We start from the raw sequence: 18,711 nt of genomic DNA, 5'->3' as shown, positions 1-18,711 counted from the left end.
CACTACTCTCACAAGGAAACTAAGTGGCATCTACAAAGCATGTCTCCAACACAGCAGACAAGCTCCTCTGAACACGCCAGACCATAGTCTGAGTCTTAATAACTTGGAAAGGATTCTCTGCTCACAATGGAATTAAACTAGAAACACTAAGATCACTGGAAAAATCCTCAAATACTTAGAAACCAAACAATAAATACTCTTCTAAGTAGCCCATGGGTCGAAAGATTAAATTAGTCAACCAGTTGACATACTGAGACAGGAGGATGGCTTGAGTCCAGGAGTCCAGACCTAAGCAACGCATTAAAACTCTGTTTCAAAATAAAATAAAAATAAAAAGGAAAGAAATGAAAAGTTAGAGCATTTTGAACTAAAGTACAACACATCAAACTTATAGAATGTTAATGGAAAAGATAAGTCTTCAAACCAAGATAGCAACTTTCACCATAAGAAACTGAAATGCAAATGAGCCTTCCTCAGTTCCATCTGCCACACACGGCTGCTCGATCACGCAATCTTGTAACCACGACACTCTGCCCGAGTTCATGGAGCTGAGTGATCAAGCTCTGAACTGTGAAAACATGAGCCAAAATAAGTTATTCCTCCTTTGAAAATAAAAACAAATAAAACTTAAAGGAACGAGAAAGAAATAACAATTACAGTGGGAGTGATAAAACAGAAATTAAAAATAACAGAATATAAAACAAAAACCAAACACCAATTCTTTGATAAGAAAAATATATTTGATAAACTTCTAGGTAGATTCATCTGAGGAAAAAAAAAGACACTATAAAAATTACACTATTATACTGCCCTATACCTCCTCTCTCTTCCTATCCCATCCAGCTTACATCCAGATCCCCCCACCCCTTATCTCCCTCCCTCCCTCCCTTCTTTGGCAGCATAGCGCCTCCCTGCTCAGCCTGCTTGGGCGCTGGGACCTAACCCGAATCGGGAGGGCAAAGGGGAGGGCGGCAGCTCCTTTGTCCCCATAGCCTGCCTGCAGCAAGCAGGGTGGGCCCTTTGTTTGCGAGCTAAGCAAGCAGCAAGGAGATCCGATCTGGACACCAGGAGAAGCATCACTGGGTAGTGACATCACTGGGAAGGTACATCAGTGGGCAAGAAGACCTGATCCTGTAAAAGAAGATCCATAGGGGAGTATTGGGAGGAAGAGATGGGCAGACGCCAATGCAAGAATTCACCCAACAATCTGAAAAACAACACGAAACCACCAGAAGCCAGCGACCTCACAACAGGAGGACATGAACACCTTAATCAAGAAGAAGTAGAAAAAACTGACTTCATGAAAGTGATTGACACCCTTAAACAGCATGTAAAAAATGCCCTTATAGAAATGGATGAGAAGTATAACAGAAAGTTCGAGGAATTGAGTAAATCAGTGAATGATACCCTAGGAAACCAAGGAAAAACAATCAAGCAGATAATGGAAACAGTTCATGACTTGAAAACTGAAATGGAGGCAAAGAAGAAAACACAAACAGAGGGCCAGCTGGACATGGAAAATCTAGGTAAACGAATAGAGACTACAGAAACAAGCATAACCAGCAGAATACAAGAGATAGAAGAAAGAATCTCAGATTCTGAGGATAACATAGAGAAAATAAACGCACTGATCAAAGAAAACAGCAAGTCCAACAAACTCTCATCACAAAACATTCAGGAAATATGGGACACAATAAAAAGACCAAACCTAAGAATAATTGGAGTAGAAGAAGGAGAAGAAGTGCAGCTCAACGGTCCAGAAAATATACTTAATAAAATTATAGAAGAAAACTTTCCCAACCTGAAGAAAGATGTACCTATGAAGGTTCAAGAAGCATACAGAACACCAAATAGGCTGGATAAAAAAAAAAAAAAATCCCCTCGCCATATAATAATCAAAACACAAAATATACAGAATAAAGAAAGAATATTAAGAGCTGCAAAGGAAAAAGGCCAAGTTACTTATAAAGGTAAACCTATCAGACTTACACCTGACATCTCTATGGAAACCATGAAAGCCAGAAGGTCCTGGATAGATGTACTCCAAAAACTAAGAGACCCTGGATGCAAACCCAGACTACTATATCCAGCCAAGCTTTCGTTCACTATAAATGGAGAAAACAAAATTTTCCAGGATAAAAACAAATTTAAACAATACGTAGCCACAAATCCAGCCTTACAGAAAATAATAGAAGGAAAATCACTAACCAAGGAGTCCAACAATGACCACAATAACTCAGACATCTAGAGACCCTTCACCAGCACTACTCAAAGAAGGGAAACACACAAACCCTACTACTAAAAAAGTGACCGGAGTTAACAACCACTGGTCATTAATATCACTTAATGTCAATGGGCTCAACTAACCTATAAAAAGGCACAAGCTAAGAGATTGGATACAAAAACAGGATCCAACATTCTGCTGTCTACAAGAAACACACCCCAACCACAAAGACAGGCACCTACTCAGAGTAAAGAGCTGGGAAAAGGCTTATCAAGCAAATGGACCTAAGAAACAAGCAGGTGTGGCCATACTAATTTCTAACAAAGTTGACCTCAAACTTAATTCAATCAGAAGAGATGGAGAGGTACATTTTATACTCATAACAGGAACAATTCATCAGGAAGAAGTCTCAATCCTGAATATCTATGCCCCTAATATAAAAGCACCCACGTACGTAAAAGAAACATTACTAAAACTCAAGGCAGCCATCAAACCACACACACTAATAGTAGGAGACTTCAACACTCCTCTCTCACCAATGGACAGGTCAATCAGACAGAAACCTAACAGAGAAATTAGAGAATTAATGGAGGTAATGAAGCAAATGGATTTAATAGACATCTATAGATTATTCCACCCAAATAGGAAAGAATATACCTTCTTCTCTGCAGCTCATGGAACCTTCTCGAAAATTGACCACATACTCGGTAACAAAGCTAACTTACACAGTAACAAAAAAATATTAGTAACCACCTGTGTCTTATCAGATCACCATGGATTAAAGTTAGAATTCAACAACAATGCTACCCCCAGAAAGCCTACAAACTCATGGAAACTGAACAGTCAACTACTGAACCATACCTGGATTAAGGAAGAAATTAAGAAAGAAATTAAAGTCTTCCTTGAATTCAATGAAAATAAAGAAACAACATACTCGAACTTATGGGACACTATGAAAGCAGTCCTGAGAGGAAAGTTCATAGCACTAAGTGCCCATCTAAAGAAAACAGAGAAAGCACATATTGGAGACTTAACAGCCCACTTGAAAGCTCTAGAAAAAAAAGAAGCAGACTCACCTAGGAGGAGTAGAAGACTGGAAATAATCAAACTGAGGGCTGAAATCAACAAAATAGAAACACAGAAAACAATCCAAAGAATCAAAGAAACAAAAAGCTGGTTCCTGGAGAAAATCAACAAGATTGATAAACCCCTATCCAAACTAATCAAACGACAGAGAGAGAACACGCAAATTAATAAGATCAGAAATGAAAAGGGGGACATAACCACAGACACAGAGGAAATTCAGAGAGTCATTAGATCTTACTACAAAAGCCTGTATGCCACAAAATTGGAAAATGTAAAAGAAATGGACGCTTTTTTAGATAAATACCATTTACCAAAACTAAACCAGGACCAGGTGAACAATCTAAACAGACCTGTCAGTCGCGAAGAATTAGAAGCTGTTATCAAAAACCTCCCTACCAAAAAAAGCCCAGGACCAGATGGTTTCAATGCAGAATTCTACCAGAACTTCCAAGAAGACCTAATACCTATACTCCTTAATGTATTCCACAATATAGAAACAGAAGGGTCATTACCAAATTCCTTTTATGAAGCCACAATTACTCTGATACCAAAACCACTCAAAGACTCAACCAGGAAAGAGAACTACAGACCAATCTCACTCATGAATATCGACGCAAAAATCCTCAACAAAATACTGGCAAATCGAATCCAAGAACACAACCGAAAAATTATCCATTATGATCAAGTAGGCTTCATTCCTGAGATGCAGGGCTGGTTCAACATACGAAAATCTATCAATGTAATCCAGCATATAAATAAACTGAAAGAAAAAAACCATATGATCATTTCATTAGATGCTGAAAAAGCATTTGACAAAATTCAACATCCATTTATGTTAAAAGTCTTGGAGAGATTAGGGATACAAGGGTCATACCTAAATATAATAAAAGCTATATACAGCAAGCCGACAGCTAACATCAAATTAAACGAAGAGAAACTCAAAGCCATCACGCTTAACTCAGGAACACGACAAGGCTGTACACTCTCGCCATACCTCTTCAATATAGTGCTTGAAGTTCTAGCAATAGCAATAAGACAACATAATGGGATCAAGGGGATTCGAATTGGAAAGGAAGAAGTTAAATTTTCGTTATTTGCAGATGATATAATAGTGTACATAAGCGACCCCCAAAACTCCATCAAAGAACTTTTACAGCTGATAAACACCTTTAGTAATGTGGCAGGATACAAGATCAACTCCAAAAAATCAGTCGCCCTCTTATACACAAAGGATATGGAAGCAGAGAGGGAAATCAGAGAAACTTCACCATTCACGATAGCCACAAACAGCATAAAATATCTGGGGGTAAATCTAACCAAGGAAGTGAAAGATCTATTTGACAAGAACTTTAAGGCATTGAAGAAAGAAATTGAAGAGGATACCAAAAAATGGATGGACCTCCCTTGCTCTTGGATTGGGAGGATCAACATAGTAAAAATGGCAATTCTACCAAAGGCAATTTATAGATTCAATGCAATCCCCATCAAGATCCCATCAAAATTCTTCACAGATCTGGAGAGGACAATAATCAACTTTATATGGAAAAACAAAAAACCCAGGATAGCCAAAACAATCCTATACAATAAAGGATCTTCTGGAGGCATTACCATCCCTGACTTCAAACTCTATTACAGAGCTACAGTAATGAAAACAATGTGGTACTGGCATAAAAACAGAGAAGTCGACCAATGGAAACGTATAGAAGACCCGGATTTTATCCCACAAACCTATGAACACCTCATTTTCGATAAAGGAGCTAAAAGTATACAATGGAAGAAAGAAAGCATCTTCAACAAATGGTGCTGGCACAACTGGATGTCAACCTGTAGAAGAATGAAAATAGACCCATATCTATCACCATGCACAAAACTCAAGTCCAAATGGATTAAAGACCTCAATATCAGCCCGAACACACTGAACCTGATAGAAGAGAAAGTGGGAAATACCCTACAACAGATGGGCACAGGAGATCGCTTCCTATGTATAACCCCAGAAGTACAGACATTAAGGGCAACATTGAATAAATGGGAACTACTTAAACTGAGAAGCTTCTGTAAATCAAAGGACACTGTCACTAAGACACAAAGGCAACCTACTGACTGGGAGAAGATCTTCACCAACCCCGCAACAGACAAAGGTCTGATCTCCAAAATATATAGAGAACTCAAGAAACTAGACTGTAAAATGCTAATTAACCCAATTAAAAAATGGGGCACTGAATTTAACAGAGAATTCTCAACAGAAGAAGTTCAAATGGCCAAAAGACACTTAAGGTCGTGCTCAACTTCCTTAGCAATCAGGGAAATGCAAATCAAAACAACTTTGAGATATCATCTTACACTTGTCAGAATGGCTAAAGTCAAAAACACCAAGGATAGCCTTTGCTGGAGAGGCTGTGGAGGAAGGGGTACCCTCATCCATTGCTGGTGGGAATGCAATCTTGTGCAACCACTGTGGAAGTCAGTGTTTCGGTTTCTCAGGAAATTCGGGATCAACCTACCCCTGGACCCAGCAATACCACTCCTGGGAATATACCCAAGAGATGCTCTATCATATGACAAAAGCATTTGTTCAACTATGTTCACAGCAGTATTATTTGTAATAGCCAGAACCTGGAAACAACCTAGATGCCCTTCAATGGAAGAATGGATGAAGAAAGTATGGAATATATACACACTAGAGTACTACGCTGCGGTAAAAAACAATGACTTCTCGAATTTTGCATGCAAATGGATGGAAATAGAAAACACTATCCTGAGTGAGGTGTCCCAGAACCAAAAAGATGATCATGGGATATACTCACTCATAATTGGTTTCTAGCCATAAATAAGGGTCACGGAGTCTACAATAGGTGAACCTATAGAAGCTAAGTAAGAAGGTGAACCCAAGGAAAAACATATAGTTATCCTCTTTGCTAAGGGAAGTAGACAAAATTGCCGGGGAGTAAATTGGGATCTTGGGGGTAGGGTGGGATGGGGTAAGGGGAGATGGGGAGAGAAAAAGTAGAAGGGAAGGAGGGGGGGACTTGGGGAAATAGGAGGATTGGGATAAAGGAAGGGTGGATAGGGGAGCACGGAACCACAATTCTTAGTGAAGGGAGCCACTTTAGGGTCGGCAAGAGACTTGACCCTAGAGGGGCTCCCAGGTGCCCAAGCTGAGGTTCCCAGTTAGTTCCTTGGGCAGCTGAGGATAGGGAACCTGAAATGACCCTATCCTAGAGCAATACTGACGAATATCTTGCATATCATAATAGAACCTTCATCTGGTGATGGATGGAGATAGAGACAGAGACCCACACTGGAGCACTGGACTGAGCTCCCAAGGTCCCAATGAGGAGCAGAAGGAGGGAGAACATGAGCAAAGAAGTCGGGACCACGAGGGGTGCACCCACCCACTGAGACAGTGGAGCTGATCTACTGGGAGCTCACCAAGGCCAGCTGGACTGTGACCGAAAAAGCATGGGATAAAACCGGACTCTCTGAACATGGCGAACAATGAGGGCTGATGAGACGCCAAGGACAATGGAACGGGGTTTTGATCCTACTTAATGTGCTGGCTTTATGGGAGCCTAGCCAGTTTGGATGTTCACCTTCCTAGATATGGACGGAGGGGAGAGGACCTAGGACTTACCACAGGACAGGGAACCCGGACTGCTCTTTGGACTGGAGAGGGAGGGGGAGAGGAGTGAGGGGAGGGGGAGAAGGGTGGGAGGAGGGGGAGAAGGGTGGGAGGAGGGGGAGGGAAATGGAAGGCTGGGAGGAGGTGGAAACTTGTTTTTTTTTTCTCCTTTTCTCAATAAAAAAAATCATTCTTAAAAAAATACACTATTATATATAAAAGGAATCCTACAGATACTATGAATACCTTTGTCAATATTCAACAACTCAGATTTTTTAAAACTTAAGTTCATTCATAGATAAAGAAACAAACAGTCTGTATCTATTGAAGAAATCAGATTTATATCAAAAACTTCCCCACAAAGAAAGGCCCAGGTCCAGATGCTTCACTGGGAAATTCTACTGAACACACACACACACACACACACACACACACACACACACAAATGCCAGTTCTACACAGATCTCTCCATAAGCCTACAGAGGTAATTCCTAACAATTTATTCAAGGAAGTCAACATATCTTGATGCCATATACTGACAAAGTAGACAGAAACAAAATGACATAACTTCTAAATAAATCCTTAATAGGTTCTAAAAATAAAGAGAAAATACACTCCATTAACCATTAATGTTTGTCCTGGGAATCCAGATGACTTAACAGCCAAAGAGGAGTGATTTTAATTTCTTCTATCAACAAACTAAAAAAGAAAAACCATAGGATCAACTCAATAGACACATATAAGTTCCTCTCCCTCAAAAGCCAGGGCACAAGGTCCTTCGGATGCTAACTTGGTGTTCTAAAACTACAGAGCTTAATAAATGGCAGGGCACCATTTAAAGGAGACAAAAGTATTTGTTAGATAACAGGTATATTCACAACAGTTTATTTTCCTAATGGATGGTTAATAAGATTACAGTGATCAGCACAGTAATGTGAGGATGCCCCTTAAAAGAGTTCATGAAAGCAGATATGAGTATTAGGGAATCTATCTCCATTCATTAGCCAGCTTCTTTGACATAAAGCATTCGTGGTTCATTTGGGGGTCTGTAGAACAGTGCACACTAAGTGTCACGTAACAGCTCCTGCTCCACAGAACAGTCAAACAGATTTGTGAGGCAGCAGAGACCCAAGGCCTGAACCCCTGCTGTACCTAGGGACACAGATGCTCACCCCCACACACAGCCAGTCTGGAGAGGGGCTCTGGCACTTCTTACGTGGTGTCTGACACATCAAGAGCTCTAACAGATCAGTCTTTTAGTATAAAGAGATTATGGCTGGGGCTGGAGCGATGGCTCAGCAGTCAAGAGCACGTACTGTTCTTGCAGAGGACCTGAAATCAGTTCCCAGCATTCACACTGGTTGGGACACTGCAGGAGGTTGATGCTCCTGCCGCTGAAGGAGAAGCTCATAGAGGTTAAACATGGAGAGCTGCCAAGCTGCTATCGATACAGAATTTCAGCTCCAGTGACACCGTGGGAGCCTTTCAGAGAGGATACAGCCAGCAACACAAGTACATCAACATCTGGAAAGGCAGCATCGTAGGTTTTCAGCTACTGCATCTCTTACAAGGAACTCAAACATGAGTGGTGACGTAAGGCCCACTGAAGGGAGGTCAGTGTGAAGAGCGGCTACATACCTGAGCACAACTAGCTGCCCAGCTACCAGCCATGCAGAATTCTACAACGGCTGAATCTCCAAATCATGACTCAAATCATGAGAACTAATGTCCAATAAAAGGTGACTGGCTCAAAAAGAGTAGATGGCAAGAAATAATCAAACTCAAAGCTGAAATCAATGAAATAAAAACAAAAAATACTACAAAGAATCAATGAAATGAAGAAGACAGAAGATCCAAATTAATAAAATCAGAGGAGAAAGGGGGCATTTTACAACAGACACTAAGGAAATTCAGAGAATCATAAGGACAGACTTTAAAAATCTCTACCAAACTGGGAAGCCTAAAAGAAATGGATGAATTTCTTGATATATACAATCTACTAAATTTAAATCAAGAACTAATAAGCAATTCGAGCAGTCCTATAGCTCTGAATGAAATAGAAGTAATAATTAAATAGAATAATAATTACAAGTCTCCCAATCAAGCACACACATTCACACACACACAAAGTCAGATGAAGTCAGCATAGAATAATTGAAGAATAATTAGTAGCGATACTTGTAAAATTATTCCACAAATTATAGACTAAAGGAACACTTCCTAATTCTTTATACAAGGCAACAATTACCCTGACTCCAAAACCACACAAAGACCCAACAAAAAAAGAAAATCGTAGTTTGAATGTAATTGGCCCCCATAAGCTCACAGGGAGTGATGCTATCAGGAGGTGTGGCTCTGCTGGTCTTGTTGGAGAAGGTGCGTCACTGTGGGGCGGACTTTGAGGTCTCATATATGCTCAAGGCACAGTCAGTGTTTCAGTTCACTTCCTGTTCCAAATGGACCAAAAATGTAGAATTCTTAAGTCTCTTTACAGAACCATGTCTGTCTGCAAGCTGCCATGTCCCGTGAAGATGATTGATGTGGGATTCTCCTCTTTTTGCTGTGAATATGTTTTATTATACTGGTTAATAAAGAAGCTACTTTGGGCCTACTGCAGCGCAGAATAGAGCAAGGCAGAAATTCCAAGCAGAGATAGAGGAGAAAAGAAGGCGGAATCAGTGAGATGCCATATAACTGCCCAAAGAAGACAGATGCCCTGAGAACCTTACCAATAAACTATGAGCCTCATGGTAAAATACAAAATAATAAAAATGGGCTAATTTAAGATGTAAGAGTTGGTTAGTAAGAAGCCCGAGCTAATAGGCCAAGCTGTGTTTTAATTAATACAATTTCTGTGTGATTGTTTCAGGTATGGGCAGCCAGGAAACAAATAAGCAGCCCCCACCTACAGATGATAATGGACTGAACCTCTGAAACTGTAAGCCATCCAATTAAATGTTTTCCTCTATAAGAGTTACTGTGGTCCTGGTGTCTCTTCACAGCAATAGAAATCCTAAGACACAGATCAATCTCATTTATGAACAAAGATACAAAAATTCTCAATAAAATACTTGCAATCTGGATCCAAGAACAGATCAAATACAATTTCCAGCATAATCATTTGTTAGGTTCATCCCAGGGATACAGGGGTTATATATTCAACATACATAAATCTAGAAACATAATAAACCACATAAGCATTCTGAAATACAAAACCCACATGATCATTTCATGAAGTGCAGAAAAGGTCTTTGACAAAACCCAACAAGACTAGGGATACAGGGGATATACCTCAACATAATAAAGGCAATGTACACCACGTCTAGAGCCAACCAACCTAAACAGCAGGAAACTCAAATATTTCCACTGAGATCAGAACAAGACAGGATGCCCACTCTCTCCATAGCCCTTCAATATATAGTGCATGGAGTCACAGCTGGAGCAGTAAGAAAGGAAGGAGATCAAGGGATATAAATGGGAAGGAAGAAGTCTACATACCTTTATTTGAGGATGATATGACTTTATATATGAATAACCCTAAAAACTCCACCAGGAAACTTCTATAGCTAATAAACACTTTCAGTTAAGTTGCAGGTACAACATTAACAGATTAAAAAACAGCAGCCTCCTTATATACAAAGGAAAAACAAAATCAGAAAGAGTAAGAGAAACAATACATTCACAATAACCTCCTAGCTTGGGGTGGCAACCCTTTGCTTTCTTTAATAGCAATTATCTTATTTGATGAAGTATACATACAACTTACAATCTTTACCATCAGTGGTATGAGAAATTTGCACTATTCTACTTCCATCACCATCTGCCATCTCATCTTGCAACTACTAAAGTAGCTCCCACCCCTCCTAGACCCACACAAAGATGGTTCTATTGCCTGTGTGTACTTCTGTCGCTGTTGTGGGTGTTTACATAAACATCATGCAGAATTGTTCCTTTTGCATCAGGTTTGTTCCTCTAGCCTTGAATGCTCATCTATATTGTAATGTGTATCAGATTTTTTTCATTATACACATACAACATTTTGCTGTAGGCAGAGATCCAAGATTACATATCCACTCATTTGCCAAGTCCCTGGGATGCTTATACTTTCCACCTCTTGGCTACTGTGAATTATGGTGCCATGGGCATAGGAACATCTAAGCTATCTCTTAGGATCCTTGTTTTCAAGTCTTCTGCTTATATATATCCCGAGATGTAACTGTCAGGTAATATGGCAATTCTGAATGTTTTTAAGAATTACTAAATTAGCCGGGCGGTGGTGGCGCACGCCTTTAATCCCAGCACTTGGGAGGCAGAGGCAGGCGGATCTCTGTGAGTTCGAGACCAGCCTGGTCTACAAGAGCTAGTTCCAGGACAGGCTCCAAACCACAGAGAAACCCTGTCTCGAAAAACCAAAAAAAAAAAAAAGAATTACTAAATTATTTCCCGCAGCAGTTATAACACTTCACATTTAGTCTAACAATGCACGGCTCCCTGTTCACACCTTCATGCTATTCTCATGTTCGCTAACAAGAGCCGGAAATGGGCAGACTGGTGGCAGATTCTCAGTGACTACTGCCTTCTCCTTGCATCTCCTGCACACACTTGGCTCATTAATCCTAAATGAACTGACAATCTCTGCTTAAAGTCCACAGGAGGTTTCTTACTGGTAGATCTTGTTCACCGATTCCTCTACTGCTTTGCTATTTCTTCCACAGGGAAGTTTTCTGCGAATATAGTTAGTTCTCTTGGCTACTTTGTTGACATGAACCCAGGAGTATAGAGCTCCAATCACTTTCTGGCATTCCCTGCACAATTATGAGGAAAAGCAGATGCAATCTGGAAAGGTCTCTCACTTAGATCCTATGTGAAGACCCTGGGTAAATTTAAATCGCATTTTTTTTAGGAGTACAATAAATACATTCAATTTGTGTGGAATTAGATCTCTTTCTCAGTCGTATTTAATATCATATCAAATAAAACCTGAATAAGATGCTGGAAGCAAGATAGGAAGGAGTGACAAGATATCAAACAGTTCAGATAGGAAACAGTGAGGCATAAACTACAACAGGAAAGGCAAAATGCTATGAAAGCAAAAACACCTCAATCTATTATGAGTACAATACGCATGTTTTCCATTTTAATCTGCACGTCATCTCAACAGAAGCCCTTCACCTGGGCTTGAGAAGTGCTGTAAGGGCCAGTGAAAGTCCTCAGGCGGAAAGTGCCTACAGCGCAAGCCTGAGTCGCCTGGAACCCACAGCGGAAGGAGAAAAGCAACTCCCAAAGGCATACCCTCACACACTCACAAGCACAAAGCAAGGAGGACGTTCTAAAGGTGCTCATCAAAAGTCCTGGATAACTGGTTACTTTTCAAACATAAGAAACTATTTTGTCCCAGGAGCACTCAACCAAGTCCAGTATGGACTCTGAGAACGTATTCCTAAATGTCGGGATAAGAATAATGTTGAACGTAAGAACAAAGTCAGCCATGACAGTTGTCATAGCATTCGCTCATAGGAAAAAAGAGAACACATGGTTACCTGGTAGCCTTCTGTTTTCTTCTGACACCACTTCAACAAGGCGTTCCTCTTAGATCCTCCATATTCTCTTGCCAAAGCTGAGAGGGGGTCCTTCCGTTCCTCCCTAATTTGTGAAAATAAGAAACACAAAATTGAAATATTTGAGCACCACAGTAAGAGACCACAGCACTAATTACACCTTTGAACAGATAACTGCACAAACTAAGGCTGTTTTGCAGAAAGACACAGTTTTTTATTTAATTTCACAGTCAGCTTTTAGTCTGGTCCCACAGCTGTCAAGTCTAAGAGGAGGGACACTACTCCTCATCCACATAGCAACAGAGATCCTGCATCAAGTGCGGTCACAAGAAATAGGATGCACTCTGGGGTGCTCAACGTGACACCAGTGACATCGAAAACTGTTGCAGGTCTTTGGTTCAATATCTTACTTAACATAACATGCTTGGTTTATTTTACTTCTTTTTATTGCCTTAATTCTCTCATCAATTCCAAAATCACTCATTATAAGTATAAAGAACAAGGTTATATGAGATGAAAAATTCTAAAGCACTGCCTAGTTCAAAACTAGACAAATAAAACAGAAAAGAGATGGCAATAAGGCTGTGATGTTGAAGGTGATGTGAGAGGTGATATATGCTGTGAATATGTTTTATTGCTATTGATTAATAAAGAAGCTGCTTTCGGCCAATGGCTTAACAGAGTAAAGCCAGGCTGAAAGAGAGATACAGAGAGTAGGCGGAGTCAGGGAAAAGTCATGGAGCCTCCGCAGAAGACAAGCTGCAAGTAAGAGACAGACTGCGAGCCACCAGCTGGAACCTTGCTTATAGGCCATGAGCCTCGTGGTAAAATATAAAATAATGGAGATGGGTTAATTCTAGATGTAAGAGCTAGCTAACAATACACTTAAGCTATTGGCTTAACAGTATTGAAAATTATATAGTTTCTGTGTGATTATTTTGGGAGTCTGGGCACCAGGAAACGAGTCTGGGTGGTCAGAAAATGAACGAGCAGCCTCCAACTAGAGGGCTGGAGATAGCTCAGTGGTTAAGAGCACTGACTGCCCTTCCAGAGGACCCAGGTTCAACTCCCAGCACTTACATGGTAGCTTACAAGTATCTGTAACTCCATTTCCAGGGGATTCAATGCCTTTCCTCTGGCAGCCATAGCTACCATGCATGTATGCAGTGCAAAGCTATACATTCAGGCAAAACACCCACATCAAAAAGTAAAATAAGGGCCAGACGGTGGTGGCGCACGCCTTTAATCCTAGCACTCGGGAGGCAGAGGCAGGCGGATCTCTGTGAGTTCGAGGCCAGCCTGGTCTACAAGAGCTAGTTCCAAGACAGGAACCAAAAGCTACAGAGAAACCCTGTCTCAGAAAAAAAAAAAAAGTAAAATAACAAAAATAATTTACTATATTTTTTAAAGGTATGGGGGGAAAGAGATGGCAATAAACATTAAAAACACATATTACATTGTGTGTGGGTACTTAGGATGCAGAGGCAGGAAGAGTTCTGTTAAGTTCAAAGCCAGTCTTGTCTACCAAGAAAGTTCATGAGACAAAACAACAACAACATACACAAATACTCCAAAACCACATACAATCCCAGCATGGTGGGAAACGCCTGTAATCCCACATTTCCCACCATTTCTGAGGCTGAGGCAGAAAGATTCCAAGCTCAAGGCCTGTCTAGGCTTTAGTGAAAGTTCTAGGCTAGCCCGGCTTGTCTCAAAAAAAAAACAAAAAACAAAAAAAAAAACACAAACAACAAAGAACTAACCTAAAAATAAAACAAAATAAAAAAAATGCTAAGGCTGCTGTTTGGTGCTAGAGTGCTTGCCTAGAATGTACAGGGCCCTAGGTTCAATCCCCACTGCAAATGAAACAAACAAAACCATATTATCACTTCTAAAAATTATCTCATGTGTTTACTGCTGGCTGTATACCCCAATTTTTGAGAGGAAAGCTCACTATGTCCCGGGTTGTGTTCAAACTCCTGAGCTCAGCCCTTCTGCCTCATTCTCCCTCAGTGCTAAGACACAGGCGAACTCCAATGTGCCTGGCCAAGTCCTTGGCACTGCAAGATGGTCAAGCTACTTTGTCCTTCAACTGTCTACTTACTAATAAAACTGCACATTCCTCAGAGGTTGGTCACACCAAGAGGTATGACTTTAAAAGTTAGCTCATGGGGCTGGGAGATATCTCAGAGGTTAGGAGCGCTGGCTGTTCTTTCTGAGGAACCAAGTTTGAGTCCCAGCAACCACATTGACAGCCCAGGGGATCCAACGCCCTCTTCTGGCCTCTATGGGCACTGCATACACATGGTTCACAGACATACATACAGGGAACACACATACATAAAGTAAAAATAAAGTCAATTTTTAAAATAAATAAATACAAATAAAAGTTAAGTTCATATACCAGGCATGGTGGCATAGCCTATAATCTCAGCACCTGGGAAACAGGAAGGAGAATCTCAAGTTCAAGGCCAGCCTAGGCCATGAAGCAAGTTCCTTTCTTTACAATGATATATACAGCTAAGTTTCTGAAGCCCTTTCCTAGTCCTTCTTTTCTTAATCCTACAGAGCCAACAGTTTTTCTCATTCCTACAAACAAAGCATGCTAGATTTCTGACAGTATCTTTTCTCTGTAAACTTTGTTGTGTAGGAAAAAAAGGTCTCACTATCTGTCCTGGCTGGCCCAAACTCAGAGGTACCTGCCTCTGTTTCCTGTGTGTTATAATTAAAAGTATGTGTCACCATCCCTGCCTTCCTCTGAACTCTTACTTAGTTAAGCAGCTTCTGCCAGAAAGAACTAGAAACAAAACATAAATTCACATTTTCATGTCCTGCTGACAATGATTAACATAATATCGTATTGTCTGATGTCCATCTGAACAATCAGAGCTGCCTCTCATGTCTGCCATGTCTGCTATGCCTGGATTCTTTACATAAAAACCTGTTGCTAAAACCATCGCCTTTGCAGACACTTCCTGGACCCCACCTTTCTTCAGCTCTCCAACTCTGCTATGACCCTGATCAGACTTGATAACTCTGACCCACAATACCAGAACAAATATCCTTTGAGATAGTTTCCTGGACTCTCCTGAAGAAGAAAAAACTTCTTCTATCATCTCAGTTCATTCACTCCACTTGTTACCCTTAACCACACCAAAGAGACCTTGTTATGACTTTGAAAAGGTTCCTAAAAAGCTAGCTACTCAACGACATCTTCTCCACCCTGAGACAGTAGAGACATCGTTCTGTGACTTTCTGTATCTGTCCCATGGATCACATCCCTGATTATATGCTTATTCATCCCCTTCCCATGTTTATTCAAGTTATGTATCCTGCCAATAATGTCCCTATACACAATCCTCAAGGCTTCACCAAGGCTCTACCTACCTAGGAAGCTCTCTCTAATACTCTAACAGGATGCCCGTGGTTCAACTTCACAATATAAGGTTAGAAAGTATTTCAGATTTCAGAGCCTTTTCAGCTTGTTTTAATTTAATTTTTTTTTTAAGACAAAGCTTCCCTAAGTAGTCAAGGCTGGCTCACACTTATAGCCATTTTCTAAAGGCTGAGACCGCAGGCACGCCCTACTTCTACTCACATTGCTTATTTCTCTTAGCCCTCCCTTAATTTCATTTATTTACTTATGACACTGGGAATTGAACGCAAGGCCTTTTCACTTACTAACAAGTATTTAACCACTGAGCTACACCCTCCCGAAAAGCAAGCACCAGATTTTGGGATATTTGCATTTACCCCAAATTTACCAGTAGAACATCTCTATTTTGAAAATCTAAAGTCTGAAACATTCTAGCCTTCATGCTGGTACACAAAAAGGCAGGCCCTTGGCTTTTGACACCAGGGACACCTCACCTGTACTTATTTGGTCATTTCTAGTTTAAAACCAAACAAAAGCATGCAGTTAGTCAACACTGAATAATAGAAAGGGGAGTGCTCAGACAGCACTGATCTGTAAGCCCACCCTTTGCTTGGAAAGGCCAGGAAAGATACATAGGACATGTCTCCTACCTTATTCGGCTCCGGGTGCTCGGAGTGACTGATGCAGTGGGGGAGGAGGAGAGGGAGAGCTGTGGTGAGGTGGTGCCCATCGCCATGAGAGAGGCTGGTGATGCTCCCTCAGACGCCGAGATGTCCCGTTTCATTTCTTCACTACTTCGCCGTGACACTGAGAAAGTGATCATGAGTATAAGCAGTCCAGCCACTGTGGAGCTCACGGAGGCTTCACGCCAAACTACAGCTAGAACTACCAGCTGTTCAGATCAACACAGCACAGAGCTACTTGTCTGTCACTGTGGACAGCAGCGCTATTCACACTAGCTGAGCTATGGAACCGCCCAGGTGTCAAACAACAGAGGAAGCGACAAGCAACAGTGGTGTATATATACAGCAGATTTCTTTTCCCAGCCAAAAGAACAAGATTTCATCACTTGCAGGGAAAGGGATGCAGGTAGACTCTAGATAAGATGATCTCACAACATTTATATTATTTACACAAATTAAGTCAGTCTCACAAAGACAAATAGATGTTTTCTCTCGTTTGTGGTTTCTAGATGCTACACAGGTTCTACCAGAAGAACACATGACATGAGACAGAACTGTCCAGGGGAACAAACAGAACTAAAGGAAACCAATCACGGAGGAGGACGATGGGGAACATGATCAACTTAGAGTTGTGACCTGGTGCCATGTGCAATGAACTAACACAATGTGTTTTCTAATTGAAGGTGTGTGTGTGTGTGTGTGTGTGTGTGTGTGTGTGTGTGTGTGAGCGTCTGTAGATGTTCTTGTGCCTTTTCTTGGATCTTTTTTCCTGTTTGTTTTGCCCTATTCTGAATTGTTTTTATATTACTATTATTATTGATGCCTGTTTGTTTTCTAATAAGAGAGAAAGAAAGGGTGTGGACTTGGGTGGGTGGGAAAGAATCTGAGAGGAGTTGGACAGGGAAATGTAAGAATATACAGTATGAAATAGAATCAGAGTAGACTGTATGAAATCTATTTCAGTTTTTAAAAGGTATAAAAACTCTGTGAAGAAAATATCTTGGAAAGATTAACAGTTATCTTATTTTTTGACATCTAGATGGTTGTCTTAGAGAAAAGGCCAGAATGCTTCATCAAATGTTTGAAATGTAGTGAATATATTGAAAAATTATAATTATATATCTTTAAGAAACATAAAGTGATACATATGTTTTCAGTTTTTTTGTCTGAGTTCTTGACATTTTCTTCTGACGATTCCTAAAGAACAAATAATACCTTGTGAAAGAAAAAACTAATACTCGATCTTACTGATGACTGGACAGTATTTACTTTTCATTCATAACACTTAGACAGCTGGGAATTTATAATTAGAATCCCTATACTTTCAAAACTGAAGCAGGAGGACTACCATGAACATGGGGTCAGAATAAAACATTATGATAAAAAATAAAAAATTACAATCTGTGAAAGGTTGGTAGTGGAATATGAACTGTCTTATGTCTCTGTGAACAAGAACCTTGCAGCACTCACCTGGTACACAATGAGTACCATACAGACACAATTAAAAGTCAGAGGGTGTACATTTGCAACTACTCACCCCTACCCAGCACCCACAATTAAACACATCCCTTCTAAATGTAGCAAGACACTGCTAAAGGGGAAGAAGCAAAAATGTTTCTTCATAGAGTTCCATGCAGCTCTGGGCTAGGCTCCATGTTCAGACAGACAAGGAAGACGGAAAACTAAAAGGTAACAAGTCAGTCATCTATAATTTTGCAAGCCTGACATAGGAAAAACAAAACAAAACACTGTCTTGGAACTCCGCAGCCTTCCTGCCTCGCCTCTGCAAGCAGGCACAGATATGCTGCCTGTGGCATACACTCACTCTGGCTGCCGCACCGGGTCTGGATGAGCAGGACAAACACGGGCAGCGTTAGGAATGTGCTACATTAAAGATCTGGAAGGGGCAGATGCTTTCTCCTATTAACAGATCTTAGTAAGCTGGGAGCAAGGGTGAGAGGAAAGGCGGCAGGTGTGTGCGCTCGCTCACGCCATGTAATGGAGGACATTAGCCATGCATGGCAGGGTTATCAGTTTTCCCTTCCGGGTGCAGCTGAAAGGGCACAAGGGAAAACAGTAGGAATAACTGAAAGACAGATAGCCCAGAAGACAAACACGTAAGCCTTCGAAGTCATTGCTGTAGCCTGGCTTTATCACACCGCACA

At 40.7% G+C, this 18,711-nt stretch overlaps 1 protein-coding gene across 2 annotated transcripts in view; it reads right to left on the bottom strand.

Moving 5' to 3' along the window:
• Specc1l (sperm antigen with calponin homology and coiled-coil domains 1 like) overlaps positions 1–18,711 on the bottom strand; it is a 108,105-nt gene that overhangs the window by 24,394 nt on the left and 65,000 nt on the right. For both annotated transcript variants that reach the window (XM_041647521.1, XM_041647520.1), the window contains 2 exons: positions 16,514–16,670; positions 12,470–12,572 (listed from right to left, as the gene is read on the bottom strand). In XM_041647521.1, coding sequence (XP_041503455.1) covers positions 12,470–12,572; positions 16,514–16,670 — 260 coding nt within the window. The remainder of the gene's footprint in view (positions 1–12,469; positions 12,573–16,513; positions 16,671–18,711) is intronic.

The sequence above is a fragment of the Microtus oregoni genome, unplaced genomic scaffold (genome assembly GCF_018167655.1).
Source record: "Microtus oregoni isolate MIOR12 unplaced genomic scaffold, Mior012 000183F_ref0000375, whole genome shotgun sequence".
NCBI classification, from domain to species: domain Eukaryota; kingdom Metazoa; phylum Chordata; class Mammalia; order Rodentia; family Cricetidae; genus Microtus; species Microtus oregoni.
Note: the sequence above shows the minus strand (reverse complement) of the source record. Positions and strands in the feature narration are given on the sequence as shown.